At 44.2% G+C, this 16,821-nt stretch overlaps 1 protein-coding gene across 1 annotated transcript in view; it reads left to right on the top strand.

Annotated features, from left to right (window-relative positions):
* PNPT1 (polyribonucleotide nucleotidyltransferase 1) overlaps window positions 1–16,821 on the top strand; it is a 130,898-nt gene that overhangs the window by 11,973 nt on the left and 102,104 nt on the right. The window contains exons 3-7 of the mRNA XM_082251797.1: window positions 3,284–3,358; window positions 10,134–10,239; window positions 13,639–13,688; window positions 13,833–13,896; window positions 15,795–15,842. Coding sequence (XP_082107923.1) covers window positions 3,284–3,358; window positions 10,134–10,239; window positions 13,639–13,688; window positions 13,833–13,896; window positions 15,795–15,842 — 343 coding nt within the window. The remainder of the gene's footprint in view (window positions 1–3,283; window positions 3,359–10,133; window positions 10,240–13,638; window positions 13,689–13,832; window positions 13,897–15,794; window positions 15,843–16,821) is intronic.

Here is a 16,821-nt window from a genome sequence, read left to right as displayed (position 1 = left end):
CAGTAAGCATGAGGCACATATTTAATCCCTTGATCACCAACAGTGTTAACCCCTTCCCTGCCAGTGTCATTATTACAGTAACAGTGCATATTTATAGCACTGATTACTGTAGTAATGTCACTGGTACCCCCAAAAGTGTCAAAAATGTCAGGGGTCTGATCTGTCCGCCGCAATGTCGCAGTCCCACAAAAAAAATCGCATATCGCCGCCATTACTAGTAAAAAATAAAAAAAATAAAAATGACAAATCTTTCCCGTAGTTAGTAAACACAATAACATTTGCGCAAACCAATCAAAATACACTTCCTGCTGCGCTTTCTAAATGGTTGTGCAGCCTTCTGGAACCTGTGACATGTCCCAGAAGGCTAAAAGGGGGAGGGTGATTGGTAGGCCATAGAACTTTCCGTGGATCGTTCTGACCAGAACTGGGAGCGGGTAGCTGCGGGTAGCCCCCCCCCCCTATCCGCCACCCCAAATTCAAAAAAAGTGGCAAAAATATAAGAGGGGGCATAGAGTGGAACTTCATCTTTTAGGGTGAAATTTAATTCAGCTTTAAGTACGACTACTCAGTGATAAATGATTGCATAAAAATTATCTAATATTATCTAAAGCCAACTCTTACATAAGTTCCGAGTATATGCTCTGACTTTTATGTGGTGGGACTGTAGTAAAATATTTTTGAAATCGTCCTTCAGAAACCCAAGCTAACGTGCCTGTCAAAATAAAGAAGTGAGAAGGAATGTCCATTTTTTTTTTGGCTACGCTAATTCTATTTCTAGTTGGTTGAAAGATCTAGTTTTAGATAGAGTAAGGAAGGGTGGGAACATCTGATAGTTTGTTGTTGCGATCTGTGTTCCCTCCAGAGAGTTTCACCTTCTCTGTTTGTCTTGGTGACAACTGTCACAGGACTCAAGGTGAAGGAAAATCCAAAATTTTGCATTGCCACCAGAGCAGGAAGTCAGGGAAAATCTTTTAATGGGGACACTTGTAGTGGTGACCACTGTTGGAGATGACTTTCACTTTTCTTCTCTCCCTTCCTGTTTGGTCCACAGAACAAAAGTAATAGGAAATGTCTCCTATGGGACCCATATTAAAAAAAAAAAAAAAAAAAAAAAAAAAACAAGGGTTCTAATCTGTCTCTTCTTCCAAAACATAACAAAATGGCTTTATGTATATGGCTTTAAAAGAAGAGGGGGGCAGTATATATAATGGTAATAAGTAGAATAAAATACAAGCAGTAGAAGTGACCTTCAAATTTGGGGAGCATTAGGGTTTATATGACTTTTCCAGAACCTCTCCAATCCTATGGAACTCCTTACCCCTATCTGTGCGATTATCTCCCACCCTTTTAGCTTTTAGGCGATCTCTGAAAACACTCCTTTTCAAAGAAGCCTATCCTACTACTAAATGTACCTCCATTTTCTCCATCAACCCATCCCCCACGGTTATTGCCTTTTTGTTTCACTTTACCCTCCCTTCTAGATTGTACGCTCTAACGAGCAGGGCCCTCTATTTCCTCCTGTATTGAACTGTATTGTAACTGTATTGTCTTCCCTAAAATTGTAAAGCGCTGCGCAAACTGTTGGCGCTATATAAATCCTGTATAATAATAATAATAATATATCGTAAGAGGGTAGGCTTCAGGCACGTAAGGTCAATGTAGAATTCTAGGTAGGTTGAATGTATAAAGTAACATCAGATAAACATGTCTATAGATACGTTCACAATTAGGGATCGACCAATATCGTTTTTTCAGGGCTGATACCCATTCTCTGGCCACTCTTCAGGCCGGTAGCTGATATTAGGTGCCGATATTCTGCACATATATAATGTGTTTTTTTTGTTTTTGTTTTTTTTTTTTTACACTCTTTTTAAAAAAAAAAATCTTTATCACTTTTATTGCTGTCACAAGGAATGTAAACATCCCCCTCCTCTGCACCTAAAGCATTCAAAACGCCAAGTTTGGCTGTTTTAAATACTGCTTTTTTTTTTTTTTTTTAAACCTGTCACCTCTAAGGCTTCAGTAACTGGAAGTTGTGTCATGGCATCGCTCCTGGGTTACTAAATTGAAAACTCAGATCAAAGCTGATTCCAGCTCTGTTTGCGTCTTCTGCCTGCCGGAGTACATGCCGGTTGGTCGCTCGGGCCTCCCCAAGGGACGGGAGACCCGGGCGGAGTGGCGAAAGGCAACAGGGGGTGGGGGGGGCGTGACTGAACATCCCGCTCCTTGTGATAACAGCCGAGGGGCTGCTTAGCTGCATCGGTTGTTATTACAAGAAAGCCGACCATCGCCTCAAAAAAAAAAAAAAAAACGGTACCGGGGTGATGTCAGTAGTTGCAGGCATCACTCCAGTACAAGCACTTGAAGCAATATCGGCAAGTTTGTGACCGATACTTCAAAAAAAAGTGAATATCTGCCTCCGATAATCGGCCCCACCAATAATCGGTCGATCCCTATTCACAATGAACTGTTTAGAGAAGTATTTTGCTATGGAATAGTAGGGAGTGCAATACAACCAGCAACAAGACTTTGAAGGTATCAAATCACAACAATTTAAAATCAATTTGTTTTTATTCCTATAGATATGAAAAACACTTGTTAGTTGCTATTCCACCTACATATAAACTTGATAATACATCAATCCAGCCCAGAAATCCCAATACTCATATTTAACTACATTTTATTTTATTTATTTTTTACAGTACATGATTCCCTTATTGATTAAAAATGTTTTGGGATATCCTAACATCAACAGGTCAACGTCCCCTTCATCAGGAATAATAAAGGGACGGTATTCTGCAATGCAAATCACAGCACATTTGTAACACATAAAAACAAAATTCACATACTAAACCAAAGAAGGGGGCCTTATATATCAGCCAGTATTGGCACTATATCTCCATACTCGCAAGAGTAGTTATTTTAGCAAATAACATTTTGCAAATCTGCAAGATATAATAGGGACTGGCAAGAGAGGGATCACTCTGACGCAGCTGGCCAGCTTGAACATGTGTTGTAATATATGCAATCTAAGAATCCTCATTTCATAAGCAAACGTTTGCAATGGTAAAGGGTTAACAAGTGGCAACACCTCCTTAGTTTCTCATGTGTTGTATACATGAAGCAATTTGAACCTGAGCATTCATTTCTCCTGCATGGGGCAGGTTGGTAACAATGAAGGGCAGGGGTGCCTAAAGTTGCTATATTACTGGCTACAAGGGTATGCTTACTGTGCTGTAACTCTTTAGTTTTATATATGTGTATTTTTTTTTTTTTTTTAAAGCTAGGTGACACTTCTGTGATGGTAACCGCTGTAAGCAAAACCAAACCCTCGCCATCTCAGTTCATGCCATTAGTGGTAAGTAAAAGTTAAAATCGTTGACTTTTACATATTTGAATGCATATATCACATTGCTGTTTCTATGGTTCTTTTTTTTTTTCTGCATTTGCGCAAGTGGTGTTCTTGGGTTCTCCTGTTCAAAAAACTTTTTTTTTCAGCTGCTTCTGTAATAAAATAGTGTAGCCTTTTCTCTTCTCTTAGAACTATCTCATAACTGATAGTACACTCATTCTGCTTCTGTTTACATTGTTTAGTGGACAGTAGGCTATCCCTAGATGTAACAATGTGTCGGTAAAGCAAGATCAGGTTTTGCCTTATGTTAATGCAGGCAAAAGTTAAAGTATAACTATAGGCAAAACTTGTTTTCTCTTATGCTCATTGACTGACACAGCTCTTGATATTCATAGCCATTGGGTTATACTGCCCCCTACTGGCCACTTTCCTGAGATGGGAGCAGGGAGCTTACTGGTGGGAGGGGGGGTGTGCCGCCGGCGACCGGACGATTGACTGTGCGGGGGGGGGGGGTTGTACCTGGTGGGGGCTCCTGCCAGGGCCCCCTGTCCTGCCTGGATGTGTCTATAGGCCTGGTCTCCCTCCTGGGTCCCTGTATGCCTCGTGGTGCCACCATTTTGTTGTGGCCTGTGTGTTTCTATACACGGCAGCCATGTTTGTAGTCCGGCGGCAATTTTGTTGTTTTGCCATTGGAAATAGCGGCGACGATGACAGTGGAGCCCTGTGGGTAGAGATTTTGCCGATGGGAGCCCCTCCTCATCCTCTGGTGCTGACTCCTGGATCATTTTACTTCCTGATCGCTGCACGTGTAGTGCAGATTCCCCTGGTGACTGCAGGTGCCTGTTTCTGTGGGTGGGGAGTCTGGTGGGGTTCTCTCCCTCTCTGCTGAGGATCGACTGGTGCTGCCAGCACGGTGGGTGTTGTCTCTTAGCACTGTTTTACACTTTTTGTGGGGTCCCCCTGGTGACTCATGGAGTCTTTGGAGCACATCTCCCCACCTGATCCCCTCTCAGAGGCTGCGGGGCCCTCCAGGTCCCAATCATCCATCTATGCACTGATGGTGGTCCTGGAGTCCCTTGTGTCCCTGGTGGAGGTGGCTTGCGAGCAACGGCTAGCAAAAAGCGCCCCTCCACATCCGCGCACGAAAAGGCACTGTTGGATGCACTGATTGTATCTGCACGTGACACCCTGAAGATGGACGCAGCTGAAGCTGCGATTGAAGCACAGGTGCCCTTTGGCACTCACAAGCCATCCAAAGCTGCAAAAGTGTTTCCTTTCCCTGCCTATTTTGACAGAATTGACGCTAAAGAGTGGAGACGATCAAAGCGTCCCTGTGGGGTCCCCAAGCGCTTTACTAGATGTTGCCCCTATGAGGAGTCCCTTCTTAAGAAGTGGACTGTACCACCAGTGGTGGACCCTCCGGTTTCCAGATTAAACAAGGCAACCATGATTCCAGGTGAAGAGCCCCTGGTCTCAAAGGATCGGCTAACCGGAAGGTGGAGGGTGTGGCCCGCACTCTGGCTGGTTCGGCAATGAGGCCGGTATTCACCATTGCCCTAGTGTCGCAAATTCTGACCGAGTGGGCTAAGCTCCTACACCGTGACCTAGAGGGGTAACAGCTCTCCCCTGCCTTTGCCAAGCTGGCAGACCAGCTGATCCAGAGGCTGCAGGTTATCTGTGATGCCTCTTTGGATGCGGCTCCCCTGATGGCTCGCCTCTGTTTTGGCAGTGGTCCTTCAGCGTGTCTTTTGGCTCAAGTGTTGGTCTGCGTATCAGACTTCAAAAAAGGCCTTGACTGATCTTCCTTTTCAAGGAGATTGCCTGTTTGGAGCTACCCTGGATAATGACATTAATGGTCTCACTGGGGAAAGAGTACTCTTCTTCCGCAGGCTACTTAGCTCATAAGTTTTTTTTTCTTCCCTCAGGGTCGACTGAAAAGGGCTCGAAGCCTTTAAGGGCCTCTTCTGGAGGATCCAAACGAACCTGGTCTGGCAAGCCAAGATCGGGTGTCTCCAAACCCGTGGATAAGGCTCCTTCTGCGTGAAGGTGTGCCCTCACTGGTATCGGGCGTGGGGGGACATCTTCGCTGGTTTCTGGACCCGTGGACTTCCCGGGTGGAATACAAGTGGGTCCACGAAGTCATTCAGTCCAGCTACAAGAACGGGTTTCGCTCTTGTCCCCCGGCAAGGTTTTTGCCTTCCCACTTGTGCCTGTCCCCAGACCGCTTTCAGGGCCTCTTTGGGGGGCAGTACTAGACCTGTTCCTTCAAGGGGTGATTGTCCCGGTTCCAACCTCCAGAACGTTTTGAGGCTTTTTACTCCAACATGTTCACAGTTCCCAGGAAGGAAGGCAAAGTGCGTCAAATCCTGGACCTCAAGGCGCTAAACTGCTTTGTGCAGTTACAGAAGTTCAGAATGGAGTCAGTTTGAACTTTGGTGGCATCCCTGCGTCAGGGGGATTTCCTCGCATCTATCGATATCAAGGATGTCTACCTTCACATTCCAATATGTGCCAGTCGCCAGCGTTTTCTCCTCTTTGCTGTGGGAGAGGAGTATTTGTGGCGTAACCCTTTGGTCTCGCATCTGCCCCTCTGGTATTCACAAAAGTGTTAGCCACGGTGCTAGCTTTGCTACCTCAACAGGGGATTGTGGTACTGGGCTACTTGGACGATCTTTCTGCTCTGGTGGATAACCTGGAGATCTTGATACGAACTCTGCGTGAGTTTGGCTGGATTCTCAATTTTCAGAAGTCTGCTCTGGTTCCGTCACAAAGCTAGACTATCTGGGACTGACTCTGTACTCGGCCTTAGCCAGAGTGCTCCTTCCTGTGGACAAAATCCAGAAATTGCAGGCTGCATTTCGCCTTCTGCTGTCCAACAAATAGTCATCCCTCTGGACTTGCATGCGGGTGCTAGGCCTGATGGTGTCTACCTTCGAGACGGTTCCGATTGCAGGGACCTTGTATGGAATGGTGCAAAGGGAAATTCAGACCAAATGGTGCAAGACTCTGCAGTCTCTGGACAATCCGATCCACGTAAGTCGGGGCACGAAGAAGACACTGATATGGTGTCTTCGAGCTTCAGCTGGGAAAATCCTTCCTACCCTTGTATTGGACAGTGGTCACCACGGATGCCAGCCTGTCCGGCTGGGGAGGCGTCCTTGGCATGCATTCTGCTCAGGGGATCTGGACGCTGGAAGAGTCCAGACTACCAATCAATGTCTTGGAACTTCAAACGATCAGACTGTGTCTGGATCATTGGACGGATCTTATTCAGGGTTGTCTAGTGCGCATTCAATCGGACAATGCCATGGCCATGGCTTATGACAATCACCAAGGGGGCGCAAGGAGTGTCCTGGCAGCTCTGAAGGCAGCCGGCATTCTAAGGTGGGCAGAACAGTTTGTTCCAGCCCTCTATGCCGTGCACATTCCCAGGGTGGGAAATTGGCAAGTGGATTAACTCAGTTGGCAGGCATTGGACCACGGGGAGTTGTCCCTTCATCGTAGTTGTTTCATCAGCTGTGTCTCCGGTGGGGCATCTGTTGGTGTCTCGGCTCAACCGAAAGGTGCAGAGGTTTGTGGCTCGGTCAAGGGATCCCCTGGCGGATGCCACAGATGTGCTGGTGACCCAGTGGGGTCAGTATCCTCTGATTTACACCTTCCCTCCTCTCAAGCTTCTATTCAGACTTCTACGCAGGATCGAGGCAGAAGGCTCTGGACTGGCCTCGCCAGGCTTGTGCGCCGAACTGGTGCGGCTGGTTGCCGATGTTCCTTGGCAGCTTCCTCTCAGGGAGGATCTACTGTCCCAAGGACCAATCTTCCATCCTGCTTTACAGTCACTTGCTTTGATGGATGGCTTGGCTATTGAACGCCAGGTGCTGAAGGATAGGGGTTTATCTGAGTCAGTGATTCCTACTGTTGAAAGCTAGGATATCTACCTCTAGGGATTGCTATGATTGTGTGTGGAAGGCGTACATTGCATGGTGCGAGTCTCTTGGGGTTCTTCCTCGCTCCTTCTCGGTGGCTCGTTTCTTGACCTTCCTTCAACAGGGGGTTGAACACTTGAGTACCATCAAGGGCCAGGTGTTGGCTTTGGTGGTCTTCCTCCAACGAACTTTGGCCACACACTCCCTGGTGCCTTTACGGTGTCTGACACTTGCTTCCTCCAGTGCAGGCTCCGTTGCAGCCTTGGGTTCTTTGGTGCTTTCAGCTCTACAGAAGCCTCCCTTTGAAAATATTCAGGAGATTCCACTGCTTACGCTGTCCCAGAAGGTGGCCTTTTTAGTGGCTTTCACCTCTGCGCGCAGGGTGTCTGAACTGGCAGCGTAATCCTGTTGTTCACCTTACCTGGTGATTCACAGGGATAAGGTGGGGGTTCGTCCCTGTCCGTCGTTCCTTCCAAAGGTTGTCTCTGATTTTCATTAGAATGAGGACATTATGTTGCCTTCCCTGTTTCCCAGGCCAAAATTTGCCTTGCATGCTTTGGATGTGGTCCAGGTAATTAACTCTTGGTTGTCTGAAAAGGAAACATTTTCTCCCAATATTCCATCTATTCTGGGATTTTTTCAAGAGGGTGCCAATAAGGGTCTATCCCTTAGTAATTTAAAGTTTCAGGCTGCGCCCATTAGTGTTTTCCTCCAGTACTCGCAGGATATTGTGCTACCAACCTTTTGTAATTTTCCTAAAAATGAGAAAGGGATTTTAGTCTTTTGGATGACAGAAGGGTTCTTCTCGCATACCTAGAGGTTACCAAAACCTTTAGGAAATCTGAGGCCCTATTTGTTCTTTTTTCTGGGACACACAAGAGTAATGGAGCCTCTAAGGCCACCATAGCCAGGTGGATAAAGTAGACATTTGCTGAAGCTAAATAGTTAGGAATGTTTCTCCACCATTTTTCAATGCGCATTCAACAAGAGCCTTGTCCACATCCTGGGCTGAAAGGGCTGGAGCCTCACCGGAACAAATATATAAGGCGGCCACCTGGTCAAATTTTTCAACCTTTGTTAAACATTATCGCCTGGACCTCCCTCTCTTACCAGGAGCAGGCATTTGGTTGAAAGGTTCTCCAAGCAGTGGTCTCTCACTAGACTGGTAAGTTCTGGCTCATCGTCTCATGGGCTGTCCTGGAAGACGACTTGAGAAAAGCTGAGTTTGACTTACTAGTAACTCATTTTCTGAAAGTCTTCCAGGACAGCCAGGTTCCCACCCGGTGATGTCTTGTATTATGGATATGTTTTCCAGGGGCGTCCTACGGTTCTCGATAAATACTGAAGGGGGAGGACTAGAGGACCGCCTTTTATTTGGTGGGGTTAACGTGCTTCCTGTTCTGGTAGGAGGAGCCCTAGGTCTCATGGGCTCGTCTTCTGATAAAGCATGGAAGATTTGGCTTGGTAATATGGTCAGGTTATTTGACGTATAGCCCTTGAGATCTTATGTTGATCTCCTATCTCTCAGTGTAGTCCATTGAGAACTTACCGTATTTATCAGCGTATAACACGCACTTTTTCCTCCTAAAAATGGAGGAAAAAGTAGCAGTGCGTGTTATACGCCGATATAAAAAAAAAAAAAAAGTCCAGGAAGCAGCGCCGTGAGGTAGAAGGGGGCGGGCAGGGCCGAGGAGAAGGAAGGACGCACTGTCATCGGAAGTCCCGCCTCCTATGCCGACATCTATCATAGGCGCCCCGATGACCGCACGTGCGTCTTTCCGTCTCCTCTGCCCCGCCCGCCCCCTTCTACCTCACGGCGCTGCTTCCTGGACTTTCAAAAAAGTGATTCACATAGTGTCATTGGCGCTGGCGAGGCTGCAATTACGGGCATATCGCTGGCGAGGCTGCAAGTATGGGCAGAGCTCTGGTGAGGCTGCAAGTATGGGCAGAGCTCTGGTGAGGCTGCAAGTATGGGCAGAGCTCTGGTGAGGCTGCAAGTATGGGCACAGCGCTGGTGAGGCTGCAAGTATGGGCACAGCGCTGGTGAGGCTGCAAGTATGGGCACAGCGCTGGTGAGGCTGCAAGTATGGGCACAGCGCTGGTGAGGCTGCAAGTATGGGCACAGCGCTGGTGAGGCTGCAAGTATGGGCACTGCACTGGTGAGGCTGCAAGTATGGGCACTGCACTGGCGAAGCTGCAATGATAGACACTACGCTGGTGAGGCTGCAATGATGGATACTGCGCTGGCGAGGCTGCAATGATGGATACTGCGCTGGCGAGGCTGCAATGATGGACACTGCGCTGGCGAGGCTGCAATGATGGACACTGCGCTGGCGGGGCTGCAATGATGGACACTGCGCTGGCGGGGCTGCAATGATGGACACTGCGCTGGCGGGGCTGCAATGATGGACACTGCGCTGGCGGGGCTGCAATGATGGACACTGCGCTGGCGGGGCTGCAATGATGGACACTGCGCTGGCGAGGCTGCAATGATGGATACTGCGCTGGCGAGGCTGCAATGATGGATACTGCGCTGGCGAGGCTGCATTTGTGGGCACTGCACTGATGAGGAGGCTGCATTCGTGGGCACTGGTGAGACTGCATTTGATTTAAAAAAATGTTCTGAGTTCAAAGCTGTTTATTTTAAATTTCAGCTTTTTTCCTGAAAGTTCTCTCCTAAAATTTAGGAGCGTGTTATACGCCGGCGCGTGTTATACGCCAATAAATACGGTATTTAAAAGAGGTCCGAAATCAGTTATTTTATTAGAAATGTTTTGAAAGCTATAATGAATTTGGCCAATGTGTGAAGTTTTGCTTGGTATAAAGTACTAACCAGACCCATTTATTTTTCCACATAGGTAGACTACAGGCAGAAAGCTGCTGCTGCAGGAAGGATACCTACAAATCATCTACGAAGAGAACTTGGCTCCACCCCTCATGAAATTCTTACCAGTAGAATAATAGGTAATTTTGTTTCCTTTTTTTATAGCAAACATCTGTTATACAGAACTGCATAGGCCCCTAAAATCATGGAAATCAGTCTTTTCCACAGTGTATGGAACAGTCTCTGTTAATCGATCCTTTAACCACTTGACCTCTAGAAGATTTACCCCCCTTCATGACCAGGCCATTTTTTTGCAATAGGGCACTTTGTTACTTTAACTGATAATTGCACTGTCATGCAATGCTGTATGTCCTTTTTTCCCACAAATCAAGCTTTCTTTTGGTGGTATTATCACCACTGCATTTTTTTATTTTTTTGTGATTTAAGCCAAAAAAGACTGACAATTTAAAACATTTTTTTTTCTTTTCTTTCAGCTATAAAACCTAACCAATAAAAAAAAAAAAAAAAAAGTCTTCATAAATTTAGGCCAATATGTATTCTGCTACATATTTTTGGTAAAAAAAATCCCAATAAGCATATATCGATTGGTTTGCACAAAAGAATATATATTGCGTCTACAAACCTATGGGATTTTTTTTTTTTTTTTTACTAGTAATGGTGGCAACCAAGCGACTTACAGTGGGACTCTGGTATTCCTGGCCGACATTCTGACCCTAACTGACACTTTTGAAACTTTTTGGAGGCCTGTGACACTAATACAGTGATCAGTGCCAAAAAAATATGCACGGTCGCTGTTAGTGATGCACCGAAATTTCGGCCGAAAATGGGCCTATCCCATTTCGGCCGAAAACGGGTCATATATGCCGAAAATTCATGGCCGCAGCAGTTTTCATTTTAACTCGTATGGTGCATGACCGGCCGCGGCCGGCTCCCGAGACCCGCCGTTTGTACCTTCTCGTCCTCCCTGTGCTAGACTGGTTGCTAGAATCGCCCGGCCGGCTCCCCAGACCCGCCATTTGTACCTCCTCACCCGCCCTGTGCTAGACTGGTTGCTAGAATCGCCAATCGCCTGGCGTCTAGCAACCAGTGACGTCACGGTCCCGAGAGGAAAGTGAGGCCGAGAAGAGGACCCAGCATGCAGAGCGGAGGAGGATCTTCCTCGTCCTCCTCCGCGCCTATTACTGACTCTCTGGCTCCACCCACCTTCTCCCTGCATCTTCTACTGTATGGCCGCTGCGGATAGGAAGGACAGGAGCAGAACCAGAGTCAACCTGCTATCTGTGGGGAGCAGTGAGTGACAACATATTATGTGTTATGATGTGTATCATTGTTTCCCTATACCTGGCTACCCCCTGGCACTATACCTGTATAATACAGCTATGGGACAGGTATATAGTGTATACTTTTGTTCTTGAAAAGAAACCTACCACTTTTAATTAAATAGAAAGCACTGCAGTCCAATTTGTTATAATCTTTGTTACACAGAACTGAAGAATGTATATTGATATTTAAATTAATATTAACAATATATTATTCTTCAGTCCTATATAACCAAACGGATTTAACAGATTTTTATTTATATTGTTTTTTTTTTAAGTTCTTTTGGTGTTACAATACATTTTAATAAAAGTGTGGTTATTTTATTTTATTGGCTTGTAGTTTTTCATTTCAGATTCATTAAATTCAAGTCTAATATTAATAAAATGATAGAAAAAAACTATTTTAAAATCATTTGGGGGGAAAAAGTCATTATCGGTTTCAGTTTTCGGCCAAGGGCATATTGAATTTTTGGTTTCTGTTTCGGCCTAGAATTTTCATTTCGGTGCATCCCTAGTCACTGTACTAATGTACTGGCTGGGAAGGAGTTAACATCAGGGGTGATCAAAGGGTTAACTGTGTGCCTAGCCAGTGTTTGTGTACTGTGTGAGGTGCTTTTACTAGGGGGAATTTGTAGGGAACACAAATTCCATCTCTTCCCTTCTGTCAGAACAGCGATCTGCCTTGTTTACATAGGCTGATCGCCTCTCTGCCGAACGATCGGCGAGTGCTGGCGTACATCGGGTACTGTGCACCTGCTGATTCACTGTGTGTTATCACAGCAGAAGTGAGCTCCTACCCAGAAGTGTTAGATAGGTGTATGTGATCTGGTGTAACACTGCTATAGGGCAGACCTGAAGTGGCTAATAGTACAGTCTCTGCACATACACTAGAGCCAGTTATGCCAATTTTCTTTTCTAATATTTTTGAGGAAACCAAAACCCAATCAACCCAGCAGCAGTACTCCTCATAGTCAGTGCTTTTGAGATCAACATTACAGGAGACCTACAGTTGTACCTGCGAGGAGTCAAACTAGATACACCGAAAGGTAAATGTACACTGCAGGACACACTGGGTTCTTGTGTGTTTTTTTTCGTTCGTGCCAGTTCACACTTCAGCGATGTCCGCCATCGCATGCGATTTGCCGCGTGCTGCTCTGCAAATCCCATGCAATGTATAAGTGTTGCAAATTTGGACCATAGTTGCACAGGACCCTTTTTTTTTTTTTTGGTCCGCACCAGAATCCGATTGCATGGGTGTTCACACCTATGTGATCCGATTTATGTCCAAACTGACAGTTCACACTGCGATATGTGAACTGATCTGGGGGTGTCATTAACTTTGTATTGACACCCCCAGCGATTTGCATATGGCAGTGTGAACTGCCTGTGAGTCGAGTGCTATGCGGGAACCCACAGTGAATTCGCAGGGTTCGCGTATCGCATATGTGTGAACCGGGACTTAAAAGTTTAAAGCCGAATTGTAGCAAAAAATAAAAGAAAAGATAAAATTGAATAGCCGTTTGAAAGAAATAAAAAGCAAACTTTTCTGCAATATTCATCTTCAATCCAGAGCTGTCTTCCTCAGTACTTCTTATCTGCCACTAGATGTTGCTAGTCTAATGGCCATCATCATACAAACCTCTGAACCAAGATTGTTTTGGACCCACCCCAGCTTGTGGCTGGACAGTAAAGGGGGAAACAGGACAGTAATGAACTTGTCTCTCTGCTCTCTTCTCTTCTCCTATTGGCATGCTTATTTTCAGCACATAAACTGCTTGGCTTTTTGTGCTGCTTCTTCCTCTCACACTCCAGCCCTGCTGTACAGGGACTGCAAGAGGCTGATATCCGGTCAAATGTCAAATGCAGGAGCTTTCTCTTGTATTTAGAAAAAAATAAAAATAAATAAATGATACAGAATTTTTTTTTTTTTTTTTGTGTCTTTTTTTTATATCTGCTATGGGTAAACACAAAGAAAAAAAAAGGCAATTTTTAAGTTAAATATGCCAACCTTCATTACATAGATGTGAGATTGCCACTTGGTAACGTAATGGAGTTCTACCTCAAATATTTGTAAGTGCACTGGTATTTATCAGCTTTCTTTTTTTTTTTTTTTTTTTTTTTTTTTTTTAGATGTACTCATCCATATGAGGTATACATCCTGTTATGTATTCATTGTGGCTCTTTTTTTTTTTTTTGCAGATCGGTCAATCCGCCCATTATTTCCAGCTGGTTACTTCTATGATACACAGGTTAGTGTTAATAATTAAAAAAAAAAAAAAAAAACACTTGGGTAAACTTTTTTGTTTTGTTTCTTATAGATGTATAGAGTTATTTTGATTTAATGGATAAAAGTGTGTATTAATGCAATTTCAATATTTAATTTTGCTTTTCAGGTTTTGTGTAATTTATTAGCAGTGGATGGTGTTAATGAACCTGATATATTGGCCATAAATGGAGGTACTTCTGTTTTTTTTTTTCTTTATTGATAATTGTGTTTTTTCTACCTTTTCAGACAATATCTTTAAAAAATTTGTAGTTTTTATAGCCACTGTTGATCTGATGTTTTTTTTTTTTTTCCCCTCTGATCTTTGACGTTTTGGCAGTGTGCTCGAGCAATGTAGCTGCTTTACGTTAAGGTGGTTGTAAACCCTCACGTATACCCAGTGAAGTGGCAAATAGCCTCAGATGATACAGACATGAAACAAATCCTCCTTATGTTTTACTTGTTTATCTGCGGTCTTCCCTTTTCCTTTCAAAAGTGCAGATTATGTTCAATCTTTCTTCATTTGCCTACAGTACATAGGGTAGGGTGGAGAGACTGCACTTACACTGTTTAAAAGCTGATTGGAAGAAGGGACACACTCCCTTCCACATGGGCAGAGGGGATGAAAGATGTATTCTGAATAGACAAGCTCAGTGCTTATCTCCCTCCCCAACACAAATTGTTGGCTGATGTTGTCTCATGTGTCGGAGAACTTAGCAGAAGCTGATAACAGAGGAAAGGAGCATCAGAGAGAAATGGCACTTAGAGCTTTGGAGAGAGACAAACACTACAGATGTGTGTTTAGTTCAAATTTCATGAATGAGGTTTACGAACACTCTAAACATAATATGTTAGGGTAAAACAAGGTTAAATAACTGCCTTTTTTTTTTTTTTGCCAGAATCAGCCTTTTCTCACTAATACTTAATTTTTGGTGCATTTATTAAAGCAAAGGCAGAGAGTGAATGCTAGTATATATAAAGAAGCTCCTAAACTAAAACCCTCATTTGCAAGACCTCAAATATGCAGTGATATGTGAGTGGGATCAAAAGCACAGGGTCTTCCAAAATAATTGTTTTATTAAAACTACATTTCTGTATTATGAACCCTTAGAATCAATGACATTAAAAGAAAAAGGAAAAATCCCTTTGTGCAGTTACAGGCGGTCCCCGGGTTACAAACAAGATAGGGACTGTAGGTTTGTTCTTAAGTCGAATTTGTTTGTAAATTAGAACAGGTAAATTTTAAGTTTAGCTCCAGCCAAAAGAATCATTTTTAAGTTTTTTGGATAGCATAAGGAAGGGTTAACACCCCTGTAATGTTTGTTTTGCTGTCTGTACCCCGGTTCAGAAGATTTCACCCCACTTTCTGTCCCTATGACAACTGGATTTTGAACATTTTGGGTTGTTGTGGAAGCAAGGCTCGGTGATAAAACTTCAGTGGAGACACCTTTTTCCCATGAGAACTCTTACAGGAGTGAATTTCTCTTCCTAGGGGGAGATTTCTCCTCACTTCCTGTTGTCTCCCTCCGTTGGTAAGTAGGAGTTGTTTGGAAGTCGGCTGTTTGTAACGCGGGGACCGCCTGTACTGCCCATGCCTGTGACTGTCTAGTAGTTTAGAAACCAGCAAAGATCAAGCATCATTCATATTTATGGGGCCATATCTGTCCACCATGAAGGAATAGAACAATGTACTAATTTTTCCCAAAGCAAGACCAGGCATTAACACACCATCCCTTTATTTATTTATTTTTTTTTATTTTCACGTTTTGGATTGAGTGGAGAGGGATTAGAATATTGGTCGGTTCTTAATGCAGTGTATTCTTTTTGTCCTGGAATGTATTCTGGATATGTACACACAACCACCTATGTTATAACCTGTTCTGTTGTCCATTGCCCAAAAGTCCAGCTTAGTTTTAGGATCTTACAATATGCATGTATGGCCAGATTAGTTCAATTTGGCTGTCCAGTAGTTGAGTATAGCGTAAGTACGGTTTCAGAAAACCTCTGCTCAATGTCCTTTACCTTTTTTATGCTTTCTTTTTTATTTTTATGCTTAGATTTCATGAGCCTTAATATGTTATTTTTCTTTCAGCCTCTGCTGCACTTGCACTGTCAGACATACCATGGAACGGACCTGTTGGTAGGTGACAGGCTATAATACATTCAGTTCATTTTTGTTTTGGGTGGGGATCTTCCTTGTTTGTTCTTCCGGTAATAAAACGTTTGTTTCATTTATTTTCACTTTTGAAGGAGGGAAGTTTAAAGTTAACATTTGCTCAAGTTTTAAACTTTGCATATTCTTAACCCCCTCCCTTCTACACATTTTGGATTTTTTGGGTAGCAAGTACCTTTTTTCAGTAGGTAGTTGAGATTTGGATTGAGTGGTTAGGAGTTGGAACCCATGTCAGGTTTTTAGGGTTTTTATTGCTTTCTATCTTCCTATTAGGGAGATTCACTCTCTCTCTAACTTCCTGATCACCAATGTCACCGGGAATAAAGGTGAAGGGGAAATCTTCCAATGGGGGACCTTTGTTTTTATGACGATTGTCCAAGAGGGGATTCCTATCTTCAGGTGAGGAAGTTAAGGGAAATCTCCATAATAAGACACAGATGGCAGAACAAAAGTACAAGGTTTTAACTCTACACTAAACTTTTTGAAATGAGGGGAAAAAAATGTTTGACTTTAGATATACTTAAAGCATTTAAAGGTAATTAAAAAAAAAAAAAATGATAAAGATGTTATGTTATACTTGCCTGCTCTGTGCAATGGGTTTGCAATGAGCAGCCCGAACCTCCTTTTCTGGGGTCCCCGACCTGGCGTTCTTGGATCCTCCTCTCTTCCTAGTGTCTCCATGGCAAGCTGCTTACTATGGGGCACTGCATTTGTGCTGCCTCGATCTTGATCTGGGCTGTGCACATCTATAGACACAAATAGTGTCGCTCGGCCCCGTTTCCACCTTACTAGATTTAACTGACAGCAGGAGCCAATGCTGTCTCTTGAGTCCTGTCTGTGGGGAGCGAGAGCAGCGCTGCCACTTTGGCACAGCACGGAATCAAGAAAGGACTCTGGTAAGCTGATCATAGAAGGTTTTTTTCTTTTAATGCAGAGAATTCATTCA

Source organism: Pelophylax lessonae (assembly GCF_965119305.1).
Source record: "Pelophylax lessonae genome assembly, chromosome: 3".
NCBI lineage: Eukaryota > Metazoa > Chordata > Amphibia > Anura > Ranidae > Pelophylax > Pelophylax lessonae.
Note: the sequence above shows the minus strand (reverse complement) of the source record. Positions and strands in the feature narration are given on the sequence as shown.